This window comes from Schistocerca americana, chromosome 2 (assembly GCF_021461395.2).
Source record: "Schistocerca americana isolate TAMUIC-IGC-003095 chromosome 2, iqSchAmer2.1, whole genome shotgun sequence".
Taxonomy (NCBI): domain Eukaryota; kingdom Metazoa; phylum Arthropoda; class Insecta; order Orthoptera; family Acrididae; genus Schistocerca; species Schistocerca americana.
Genome location: NC_060120.1, coordinates 705,183,256 through 705,196,644, shown reverse-complemented (window position 1 = coordinate 705,196,644; position 13,389 = coordinate 705,183,256). Strand labels below are relative to the sequence as shown.

At 39.7% G+C, this 13,389-nt stretch overlaps 1 protein-coding gene across 1 annotated transcript in view; it reads right to left on the bottom strand.

Annotated features, from left to right (window-relative positions):
• Positions 1 to 1,634: 1,634 nt before the first annotated feature.
• Positions 1,635 to 13,389, bottom strand: part of LOC124596356 (esterase FE4-like) — a 45,806-nt gene continuing 34,051 nt past the window's right edge. The window contains exons 8-11 of the mRNA XM_047135464.1: positions 9,654 to 9,835; positions 7,775 to 7,904; positions 4,939 to 5,059; positions 1,635 to 1,932 (exon numbers count right to left, since the gene is read on the bottom strand). Coding sequence (XP_046991420.1) covers positions 1,779 to 1,932; positions 4,939 to 5,059; positions 7,775 to 7,904; positions 9,654 to 9,835 — 587 coding nt within the window. The 3' untranslated portion in view covers positions 1,635 to 1,778. The remainder of the gene's footprint in view (positions 1,933 to 4,938; positions 5,060 to 7,774; positions 7,905 to 9,653; positions 9,836 to 13,389) is intronic.

Genomic DNA, 13,389 nt, shown 5'->3' with positions numbered 1-13,389 from the left:
CTGTCTTTAATTCAAAAGTAAAAAGAAACTAATAAATTATCAGCATGGAGGCATATTTAAAAATTATTCTAATATAAAATGACCCATTGTTCATCATTATGATTTATCATGCAAAAGATATATGGAACATGAAACTAGTAACTAACTAACTAACTGTTGGTATATGACGAAGCATGGTATAGACTTACGTTATTTGAAAACCTCAGAATGAAATGGAACATGAAACTAGTAGCTAACTAACTAACTGTTGGTATATGACGAAGCATGGTATAGACTTACGTTATTTGAAAACCTCAGAATGAAATTCAAATTCAAAATGAAGCAGATGATCAAAGTAGGTGTACATTTCGATTTTGATACGTTTGGTGAATCCTGAAAAACTGACAGTTACTGGCGAGAAATATTCTGGAAAAGAAGCAAATAGACTACAGTTGGAAAAGTAGAGCTATGTGTTACACCAGTTAGGCTATCATTACTAAAAACTGACTTATAAAACTCTTAAATCGGTATATCCATTTTAGCGATCTAACCGTTTCAAACAATTTCCTTAACCACATTTATAGTATTGCTCGCTACTAGAACATGTTTACAAAATTACATCGTTCTTTTACCGTGTAAATTGCTATTATTGGTCACCCACTCAATGACGCATCATAGGTAAGATTTCGAAGTGAGACGACGTGTAAACTACAGTGAAACTAATGCACTGAAGATCTAATTAAACAAGAACTCAATCCTGCCTAGAAGTATGTCTCTATGCAATTCTGATTCTTTCACGTTTCATCAATCGTACCAGTTTCTTCGGCTCTTCAGTGAATAAGTTGAAGATTATATGACGAAACTGCGAAAAACTCAAGTCGATAAATTCATTCCAGTTTTTATTTTCTAAATCGAGACGTTTTGTCATTTTGTGGGTTAAAACAGGAAAATCGTGCCTGGTGCTTCAAAATAAATTTTGTGAGTAATAAATTTCCGTCACATTGCGTGTTGTGGAGCAACTACGAACGCTGTTAGTAATATTTCTGAAGTTCGTTGAGTAATTCACAGATGCATCATTTGATGTCTACAAAAATAATATTTTTCTCATAGCTTCGGAAGTTGTCTTATAGTGTTACTTTTAACACTTTCTGCTATTTCTTATGTACTTGTACTGATTGCTCCCTACTGGAGGAGTAGGCCAGCAGCTGATACTGTCCTCAAAGAACGGTAAAAGTTTGTAATTCATCTTATTATTAGCTGCTGGAAGATACTATAGGATGATAAAAGAAATAAGAAATCACCCTTCAAATCCCATAGTACTCTTTACATATCTAAGAATTCGAATGCAGTCCGCGCGTGTCTGACTCTGACCAAGTAAATGTGAGTACATGAATTCTCGTTGCGTTAAAGATTCTTGTGAACATGTACTTATGTGAGAACTTACGTTTCTGCAAACATATCTGCTCTGAAGTCACTGAAGTAATCATTATGCTGTTGTACGAATCATACACAAAGAGATTTAATGAATTAATTTTTCTTGAACATTTTGTGTACGTCTCACTGCGAATACTGCATCAATAGGTTTAGCTTCAAGTAAGAAGTTGAAAAGTAAATGTAGGTCTTCTTTACAGACATTCAATAGTTGTTGATAATGATTTAATGTTAATAAAATGGAGCGTTACATTGAGTGATTATGAATCAAACACGTACACGAAAGCGTAGCATTTGGAAGATATCAACGTTGACCACTTTAGAATCAGTAAAGCATCACAAAAATTATATTCCAGTTGTTGCACTTATTATGGCAGTAAACTGTGCCAGAAGTTCATGTACGGCTCATATAACCTCATTCCTGGCTTCAGAGGAGATGTCAGTTCCATGTAGAACGGCAGCGATTCGTTGTACGCCTCCCATTTTTGTGTCAGCATTGAGTTCAATTCTGGAGTCGGATTACTGGAACAAAAGCAATAACATTTATAAATGGTCATGGAAACAGTTGTACAAGAAGACGTTTACGATCGCTACGGGCAAGTTTGTCACATCTACATCTACATCGATACTCCACAATCCATCCTACGGCGCATGGTGGGGGTATCCGTTATCACTACTAGTCATTTCCTTTCGTGTTCCACTCGCAAATAGAACGAGGAAAAACGACTGTGTATTGGCCTTCGTATGAAGATCTAATTTTTCGTATCTTATCTTCGAGGTTGTTACGAGCAATATATGTTGAAGGCAACAGGATAGTTCTGCAGCCAGCTTCAAATGCCGGTTCTCTAAATTTTCTCAATAGTGTTCCTCGAAAAGAAACGTCGCCTTCCATCCAGGGATTCCCATTTGAGTGCCCAAAGCATCTCCGTAACTCTTGCGTGTTGGTAGGACCCATCAGTAACAAATCTAGTAGCCCACCTCTGAATTGCTTCGATGTCTTCCTTTAATACGACCTGTTACAGATCCCAAATACTAGAGCAATAGATTGCACCAGTGTCATACATGCCGTCTCTTTTACAGATAAACCACACTTTCCTAAAATTGTACCAATAAATCCAAGTCGACCATTTACCTTTCCAACCACAATCTTCACATGTTCGTTTCATTTCATATCACTTTGCAGTGTTACGCACAAATATTTAAATAACGTGACTCTGTCAAGCAGAGCCTCACTAATGTTGCACCCAAACATTATGGTTTTGTTTTTCTTATTAATCAGCATTAACTTACATTTTTCTACATTTAGAGCTAGCTACCATTCACAAAACCATCTAGAAATTTTGTCTAAGTCAACTTCGACACATTACCGTACACCTCAGCATTGTCAGCAAGCGTCCACAGATTGTTACATCAGAATAAGCGAAAAATTCATATAAACATTCGTCAGAAAATTTCACGTTTCTAAGATATTAATGAAACTGCATTTTACAAAGTTGTCTGATCAGATATTAATAATACTCGTAAGTATTTAAAATATACACAGCTGTAGACATGCATGCATTTGAGGATAATGGTCTACCGTACCCTTTCAGTGACACGCAGCTGGGGTGGAAAGTTTCAGAGCCTTCCATGAACGTTGATGAGAAGTCTGTACATTAGGAATGTAGTCTGTGTAAACCAAGTGCTTTACGTGACTCAATATAAATTATAAATCAGTCCAATGGACTGATATGTGCAGTCGTGAAGCTAATAGAACTGGTTGCTTCCTTCATGTCGAAAACTGCGTGACGGTGCAATATACACGCTGTCATTTGACAAGCCATAACGTGAGTTGGCTATCGAGAAGATAGACCGTACATTATTAGTGAAATTGTTTTCTGTGAACGGCAGAAATTATTGCGCTGAATTGAGAGATTACCCCAGACTGAAAGGTTTGGGGAGGGGCCCGATATCATTAAATGGTTTAAAGAAGACGAGAATGAAATTCGAAAACACTGGCGAGCTTGATGTGGCACCTGGAAGAGGAAGGTGCCCTTGGTAGTGCTAGTGCTCGTGGAGTCTCATGAGAATTGTCCATCTCAAGATCAATAGTAAGGAAGGTTCTGCAGTCTGTATTACTCTGGTACCTTTATAAGATCCAGACGATGCAGCAACTGAAACTCAAGATCTGCAGCAATATTCTGAATCTTCGATTTCTGGCGCTGATTGAGGCTGATGACGTGTGACTAGGCAATATTCTATGGATTAACGAGCCACATTTCACAGTAAAGGGTGCAGTAAATACACAGACCTGCCGAATTCGAGGTAATGTTAAACAGCGTGTTGTGCACGAATAGCCATTGCACTCGCCGTACCTGACTGTGTGATGTGGGAGTTCTCAAACACCTTAATTATCAGTCTGCTCTTCTTTGAAGAGAATATACCCAGAGGGCTGTCACGTCTACCCTGCCAACTGCACATTATTGAGACCGCCTTGTACAGCATATCATTCCTGCCTCGCAAAAGCGCAAAAATGTGGAGACCACTGTTTTCGCGCAAGATGGGGCAACACGTCACGCCACTCGTCCAGTGAAAGATCTGCTTAATGCAAAGTTCCACGAACATGTTACTTCAACAGGTTTCCCAGACGCGTGGCCTGCAAGATCGTCTGGTCTAAATCCATGAGACTCTCTGCTTTGGGGGTATCTAAAAGAACGCGTTTACCAGGAGCACTTTCGGTCTCCAGCTGACCTTAATGCCAGTATACAGGAATACGTTGCTCAGATTCCACCGGAACTGCTGCGAGCATCTGTTGATCTCATCATTTTACCGATGCAGCATCCCGTCGACGTCTCCAGTGCTCAGATTCAACAGATTGTGCAAATGGAGGATAATAATAAAATTAACATTACGGCTTTCTTATTTGTTTGATCTGTTCTGTTCACGAAACTTTCCTAATCCGTTACGTATGGAAACAATTCTATACGTCTTTCTTACAATCACACCACCAGATTTTTGCCTGGTAGACAGAATTAGCACTAGTATTTTTCAACGTAAATCTACCAAATTTTCCTGCCATTCGCTACTTATAGACCGCACCTTACATCTGTCAATAGCTGCAATTTAACTTCAGCCGCTCGCTGCCTAAGACCCGATGAGTCTCGAACAATGTGACTGAAACGTGATGGGGACCATTACGCAAACAGTGCATCCGTGTTTATTTGTAGCTGGACGCCCTGTAATATGTCTGAAAGAGAGTTATGAATAGAAAGAGACTGACACGTTGTTGAAGGCAACCGTACATTCTCTCATCACTAGTGTCGCGTACCTCCTGCTAGGAGGGGGGGGTGTTTAAATATTACGTCCAAAAATTATGCCAGTACTGTAGAATGCGGTGTTTGTGTTCTTTTGGAGTCTTCTTGTTTGATGGTTGTGAGATGGTTTCAAAATTATGTAATTCTAGAATGCGCTGATTTTTCGTATAGTTTCCGAAAGTCATATTTATTGTACTGTATGAGCCTAAGGTAGAGTAAAGAAAATAGTACTTACTCGTACTTAGCGAAGTTAGTCCACATTGCAGTCATCTGGTCTCGGAGAATAGCCCCGTCAGATGTGGGATCAAGCCAGAATGAAAGGAACATATATACTATGTCGATAGCATGGCCTACGCCTGGAAGATAACATAAAACATAAATCTAAAATAGCTATTTTGTTCTTATATTAACGTAACAAATGTAAGGAGCATTTGGTATTTCGTTTCTGTTGATTACAATAACTAGGAGTTCTCATTACGAAATTCCGCACACAATAACATCATGATCAAATTTATGTATTATAACAGGGAACCACCATAAGAAAGTTAATTATACAAGTCTTGCGAAAGCCTCATAGCGATAAATCTATGTATAAGTGATTATTAGGTTGTGCATCAATAATCAGCGCATGTTGTGTTACATTCACGAGCATAGGATAAAGAGATAAAATTGAGGTATATGAAGATATACAACGTTGAGTTGGAAATAGTAAGAATACAAACTCAAGGAGTAACACAGCTACTGTTTTTTGGGATGAGGAGTTCGAGAACATGATCATTAACGTCGTACATTTATAGTCATAACTTGGAAAGGCATCGTATAGTTAGCAAAAGAAAGACTAACAATGAACTTTGATGTAATTCATAGTATGAGAGGCTATGGCTGACATTGTTTACTGTTGTTTTATTTGGCTTCTCTTTACTCTGCACCAGAAGAAAGAAGCAAGATTATTCTTTATAGTCCCATTGAAGACGAGGTGATCAGAGGTGGAATGGGAAAGCGTGGGTACAAAATCGACCGTGCGCTTTCAGACGATCCATCCTGGTGTATACGGAAACGAAGGATAACCTAAATCGGATAGGCTGGGCTGGGATTTGAATCCCTGTTTGCCAGGATGCCTCCAATTTTTGACCGCTGCACCGTCTTGCTTGGTAGTGGGTGGTTGTAATTAAAGTGCTATTACTCAGGAAGATCCAGTGTGGGCTATAATTATCGTGTGGCACCGAATCTTGGTATATATGCGAATGAGTTAATGTGATTGAATCAATTTACGCTGAAAAAAACCGTTAGTTCCTATTTTGGCCAACAGGTGAAAATCTGTCGCTGTGAACACAAGAAAGACATACAGAAATGCTTCCATAAGTAATGGATTAGGAACGGGACTTGGGCAGAGAAGGTCAAATAAGCGAGAAAGGCACATAATGTTGATTTCATCATTAGCCATTATGGATTGTGAAATGACAGCGTGGACGTTATAACGTCATACAAAAAATGTACAGTGACACATTTGCACCTGGTGGCCAGAATCGCAACTAATTTTTTTCCGCATTAACGCATTCGCATATCTAACATGTTTCGCTGTTATACTATAATAATTACAGTCCACACCTCCGTGAGTAGCTACGCTTTAATCACAACCAACTCATACTGAACAGCATCGAGTATGTTTGTCCTCTATGATATCGCAAGAGCATAACAGTAGAATTTATCTGAAGAGTTACCTGTTACCGACGATAAAAGCGGACACCTGGATCAAAGATACGAAGTGCAGACAGATAAAATCTCTGTTACTAGACATCATAAATAATTTTAATAGTTCGTTTTTGTTACATTATTTAATATATTTGGTTATGGATTATCGAGTGATAAAATACTTTTGTCTTTTAATTTCATGTGGGGACTGTTCTGTTTCCACCGAACTGTTCTTAATCACGGAGCTACGAACTTAATTTGCGTACATGAATTGTCCAGCGGTACAAGTAAAATAAATAAGCATTTATTTCACTTGACGACAGATCAACCGACTTCCGGTCAGCTGACGATCTAAACGTTTTGAGATACAGATTAGTGAAACGAAATCTTACAATGAGGATCTGCATATGTTTGTAATTCTACATCTCTAAAATTATTTATTGGTGGTTAAAGTAATGTATTCTGTTATGGACACTGGAGACAGTAAAATATGGAATGAAATTTTATGACCTTCTTGATGTTCCAGTTACATTCCAGTGTTATCCTCCATCTGCTCCCGTTTAAAACTTACGCCGATCTAGGGAGCAGAGAACTAGTATGAGTTCTGTTTACCCTAACCATCGTTGGTATTCTGGACTGCCTAGATGAAAATTTTAAAAATGGGTACAATATCTTGTAAATGTGTCTTTTCACATTTGTTACGTAGCCATATTTTCCTGCTTTCGATTTTCTGTAAAAATAAATTTAAGTATCTGCTTGAAACGTGGAACGTTGTCTAAAATTTCAAAAAATATGAGACATCCGTCACCTCTTTCATTAGAACATCTTTCATTGAACCTATTGACCAAATCAGTCTTCGATGACGAGATAAATATTCAGATATTAGTTAACTCTAAGAAATATGCAGTCCATTCTCTGTAGACTTGTTCTGTTTGTATGAAAGGTCTTTTTCAGCTAGTATGACAATTTTGGTTATTCTCTGCAATCTCTTCACGCCTTTCAAACAAGCAAACGCTGATGGATAATGAAACCACACACGCCTTTCAAACATATAAACGTTGGTGGAAAATGAAACCACACAGTTACTGCTGCTTTTCAAATGTCAGTTTTTACCCTTACACATTCACTTGCCGTAGGTTAATCGTTTATATGCATAAGATCTAAAATGGAATTTAAACACACTTTTGGGGATATATATTATAGGAAATACAGTGCATTGTTTTCATATTTGATAGTACTCTACACTTTTCATTAGGACATTTGACGTACTATATTGTTTGTATGAGAATTTCTAATATGTCTATTTCTTTTCTTAAGGAGACCAGCATTCCAAAGAAACATTCACGTAGTCTGTTCGTAATAAGAGGCATTTTTCTTACCTTCAGGATATCGGTTGAAAGGTCCGTCGTTGTAAGTAAATTCATAGTAGTATACAGGTTCTGAAGAATAGTTAGCCATATTCCTTACGACAGCGTCAACTCCCTCCACGAAAAACATATGAGAATCTAACTGAAAATTATAATTAAAAATATGAAAATAATAAACCTGGATCCAATCAAAATATCAGTTTTTAGTAAGAGTATGAAATAAGCGAATAAACACTTTATTCCTAATGATATTACATAAAATAACAAACAAAGACACAAGTACAACGGACATAACTGTCGTGAGATATGTATTTTACAGTGAAACTTGGAACCAGAGCTATACAAAACGATTTTCTATTGTTTTAACTATCCAATAATGAAAACTACTATTACAATTTTTCTATGATTGTATGAAAAATATAAGAAACATAGTTTCCTATTGTAACATTTGTACTCAGACCGTAAGTTGGTCTAGGTCTTGCGCGCAGAAAACAATTGATAGTGTTTAGTTCACAGTGAATTCCACTTCATAGATGAAACATATTTAAAACTTTTGTTAGAATGAGGATCTCCTGGTTTGGGTACATGTGAGTAGTAGTGTTGCTTTAACAGACTCATTTTCGACCTTGTTAAATACTGTGTGCACATGACTGAAAAAAAAACTGTTTTCCACCAGGATAAAGTATTTGTTTCTCTTTGCAAGTGGTCTTGAGTTGCAGTTGTACGATGAGGTGGACTGCACTCGAGCAGTGCAACAAGGAAGAGGTCCAAGACAGCTTAACACCGTCAGTGTACAGAACACATTATCAATGGCGATACCACAGCCGTTGGTTGTGCAACAAAAAGTGACAGTTCAGAACAAAACTATGAAGTGGACCATTTGTTTTTGCGGCTCTATGAACCGAGCGTCAGAAAAATTGTGAAAAATCTGCGTGACGTAGTAACACTATGTTTCACCGGTATAATCATCGTTACTAATTTTATTCTTTTTAACTGGTAATAGAGGAAACCAAAGAGTTTTTTACGTTCCAAGTAACTCGAAACTTAACAATTACTCATCCTCGGTACTACAATTTGTGCGTCAAGTGTCAGCACTAGCGCACGTTGACGTTGCCCGTTGAAGGGGTGCAGTCAGTTGGGAATCGGTAACCTGGCTCACTTCTATAGTTATTTCACTCTGCGAGAGTGCTGAGGTCAGATAATTGATTCACAAATGTCTGCATCAGGTTTAAATTCTATACCCTCTACCATGTAATTGAACAATTTGAAATATGCTCGTAGCTAGTCACTTTTTAAGTGAAATACGAATCTGGGAACTCTTTTCACTTGAAGAGCCACTTTGTATATTGGCTGCACCGTGCAGGAACTCCAGAAGCTATAGAAGTACGGAAATATTGGAACGAACTGTTGGTCGACAAATTTTGCGTGACAGTTTATACTTTCCAGGTGTTCATTGCTTGCATACAAACCGCTCCATCAAGTATAGCATAGTTTCGTATGACCATCAAAGTAGGTTCGACGCCACAAGTTTTTTGTAAAGCTGTAAGAACCAAATAGTTACCACTCCCTACATATCAATTCTTTCTGAGTTTGCTCGTGCTCAGGTACTTAATACACAGCTAGAGGATTCTTAAAATAAATACACATTGTACCAATAGCAGTGTCATTAATTTCTTGATCATCTTGTGTAAGTAGTTCAACGTTTTTATAAACTGCTGTTAAGATTTATATTGCCACCGTAAATTAAGTTTTACACTAGAAGGTTAATTTTAAATGCTGCAGAGTGCTTGTTAATTTGGTTTCTGGATTAGAACTTCCTCATTTTTGTTACAGATTTCGTTATATAGCATTTCGTAGATAAGGAATTTAATCGAGTACTACTGCCACTTACCAAAGCTGTGGTGAAATTATCCTGCACTGTGATGTCGCTGCCATTGTAATAAAACTGTTTCACTGCACGAGCGCCATTCAGCCGTTCGGCTCTGGTCGGAAGTCTCAGATCACAGCCAATAATTGCCTCAAAGTTTTCGTTGAAGTGCCTAATACCTTCTTCTGTTGCTAGCGTTGCATTACCTGCGATGAAAAAAATCAAACGATTGTTACTTCCTGTAGTGAAATGTGTTATCACTGGCAGATGGTCTGTTAATTGTACCACTCATTTGAGCTCTTCTGCTTTAGGTGTCTTCTTTACATTATGTATCACTGATATGCTTAGGTGCTTTTTCACAACCTAGATTTACGTAATGCTAATACGTCTCTCAAAATTAACAGCAAATTAATTGTCAGAGGCCAAATTTGAAGCGACTTCTAAGTAATTGAAGTCAATAACACTTCTAAATATTTCATCCACTCGATACTGTTTTGCTACCCACTCAGATTAATACTGTATTTCGTCATGTAATTCTACACACACAGGTCTTGAGAGTTCTCCCTGATTTGTATCTGGATCATGGGCCTTTTTAATATGCTACAAGTTTGGTTGCATTAATTATTTGATGTCACACCGTAATGACATGGAACGAGTATTTTACGAAATAGAAGTTCTGCTGTGAAATTGGTAGAGGTTTAAAAAATTCTCAGTTCAGTTTTAGCATTTTATAAGATAAGTGATAACAGAATATGTTATGGATAAAGTCGATGAGGAAGAATGCCGTACCATTATAACATTTATTGTTTTGGACGTTTTACTGCCAACAGAAGTTGATCGTAAGTTGTCAGCCATTATAAAGAGTTCGCTGTTTTACTTTGAACTTAATTCAGTGATACTTCTATTCAAGATGATCGTCGTCAAGGTCGATACTAAACAATAATCAGAATTGTAAGTATCTATAAAATGCATAACATGGTGTTAAATGAAATTAAGATATGTGAAATATCTGACACCATGCGCATATTTGAAGAATTAGGTATAAGAATGCTTTGAGCAAATTGGGTACCAGTTTGTTAAATGATAACCATTTAAAAGAATTTAATACTTTTCACAGTTTTATATCCGTGGGTGACATGTTGGTGCTTTAATTCGCGGCACAAACGGAACAGCAACAACGCACTGAGTGGAAAGCCAATGCCCCTTCACCTACGATGAAGAAATCAATTTCTTGTGACAGAAAGACTATTCCCAGAGTTTTCAGCGATTCAGTCTTAAGATAAAGTTGCAAAACATGAAAAATTTTAACCTTTGTCACCACATGTATGGAGGAGAAATGCAAAGTGGACGCTGCACAGTAGTGGTTTCTTGGAGGTGCGGTTGCGAATTGAGCCTGCCAAGTTGAAGCCCGATGTGGAGTGATGCGTGCGCTGCAGTTGTGAGCAGCACAGGCCAATTCCAGTCCATAACAGAGAGTCCGTCGAGGGCTGAACCTTAATTATTGCTGCTGAACGACAGATCACAGTGAACAGTGCCAAATGTCAGCATAGGTGAGAGCTCGTGGTTTTTTTTCTGCGTTTCATTCTCTACTCGGACGGATAGAACAGCCTGTTCGAGGTGAAAGTTTTTGTAGACGTTGTGACTGGGCGTTTAGCTCACCACTTTAGCATGATAGTGCAGCAAGTAGCCGGTACACTAGCTCTTAGGCGCCATGGAAACGAGGACCAAAACAGCGTCAATTCCGTACGACAGCAACCACCATTGCACAATGTCAGGGGCAATTCACGACGCCACCGCTGCGACCAGGGAGCTCGTCTCGCTGACGGCGCCAGCCTCGTAGCCCCTAAGAGCCGCGGTTAAGCCAGGCCTTCTCGCTTCTGCCCTTATACTTGGTCGCAAATGGTCCACGATGGATATTTCCACTCAAGCGGTACTTGTGATGTTGTACGGCCAGGGTCCTGCAGTTGAAGCCTGCTCACCAGCCAGGGAGCGTTGCCAACAGAGATTACGTCGAACCCACAGCCACCAATGTCTTCACTGCGCTCTGATTGACCTCTCTGAGCACTGTAACCCGGACTGTGTTTTCTTGCAGCCTGTTACTGTCTCATGTTCCTGGACAGCCATCCAAAACTGTGGTACTTTTGGACATAGACTTTCGTCTGATAGAGTCATTGGGCTTGTCTATTATGGCAAACAGTTGCTTTCTGTGACGTGCTCGAAGAGAGATATTACTGGTTTTTACTTTTTGTTATTTACACGTCAAGAGCTACAGAAATGGAAATTACTGTTTAATGTGGTTAATAATAAATGAACTCTGAAGAGCCAAAGAAACTAGTACACCTGCCTAACATTGCGTAGGGCCCCTGCGAGCACGCAGAAGTGCCGCAACGGGACGTAGCAAGTACTCGACTAATTTCTGAAGTAATGTTGTAGGAAACTGACACGATCAATCCTGCAAGACTGTCCAAAACTCCATAAGACAACGCGGGGATGGAGATCTCTACCGAACAGCACGTTGCAAGTCATCCCAGATATGCTCAATAATGTTCATGTCTAGTAGCCAGTGGAAGGGCTTAAACTCAGAAGAGTGTTCCTGGAGCCACTCTGCTGCAATTCTGGAAGTGTTGAGTGTCCCATTGTCCTGCTGGAATTGCCCAAGTCCGTCGGAATGCACAATAGACATGAATGGATGCAGGTGAACAGGCAGGATGCTTACGTACTTGTCACTTGTCAGAGCCGCATCTAGACGTATTAGGGGTCCCATATCACTCCAATTGCACACGCCCCACACCATTCCAGAGCCTCCATCAGTTTGAACAGACCCGCGCTGACACGCAGGGTCCATGGAGTCATGAGGTTGTCTCCGTATCCGCACACGTCTATCCGCTCTATATAATTTGAAACGAGACTCGTCAGATCAGGCAACATGTTTCCATTCATCAACAGTCTAATGTCGGTGTTGAGGGTCCCAGGCGAGGAGAAAAGATTTGTGTTGTGCAGTCATCAAGGGTACACGAGTGGGCCCTCGGCTCCGAAAGCCAGCATCAATGATGTTTCGTTGAATGGTTCGCACGCCGACACTTGTTGATGGCCCAGCATTGAAATCTGCAGCAATTTCCGGAAGGGCACTTCTGTCACGTTGAACGATTCTCTTCAGTCGCCTTTGGTCGCGTTCTTGCAGGATCTTTTACCGACGCAGCGATGTCACGGATCTGATGTTTTACCGATTACCTGATATTCTCGTGAAATGGTCGAACAGCAAATCCTCTCTTCATCGCTGCCTCGCCCGTGCGCCGACTATAGCACCACGTTCAAACTCACTTATAAGTCTTGATAACCTGCCATTGTAGCAGCAATAACCGATCTAACAGCTGCGCCTGACACTTGTTTTCTGCCGGCCGCGGTGGCCGAGCGGTTCTAGGCGCTTCAGTCCGGAACCACGCGGCTGCTACGGTCGCAGGTTCGAACCCTGCCTCGGGCATGGATGTGTGTGATGTCTTTAGGTTAGTTCCTGCCTCGGGCATCGATGTGTGCGATGTCTTTAGGTTAGTTAGGTTTACGTAGTTCTAAGTGTAGGGGACTGATGACCTCCGATGTTAAGTCCCATAGTGCTTAGAGCCATTTGAACCATTTTTGAAGTTATTTTCTTATATAGGCGCTGCCGCCCGCAATGCCCTATTCTGAATGTTTACCTATCTCTGTATTTGAAAACGCATGCCTATACCAGTTTCTTTGGTGATTCAGTCTATGTGGCCATTAA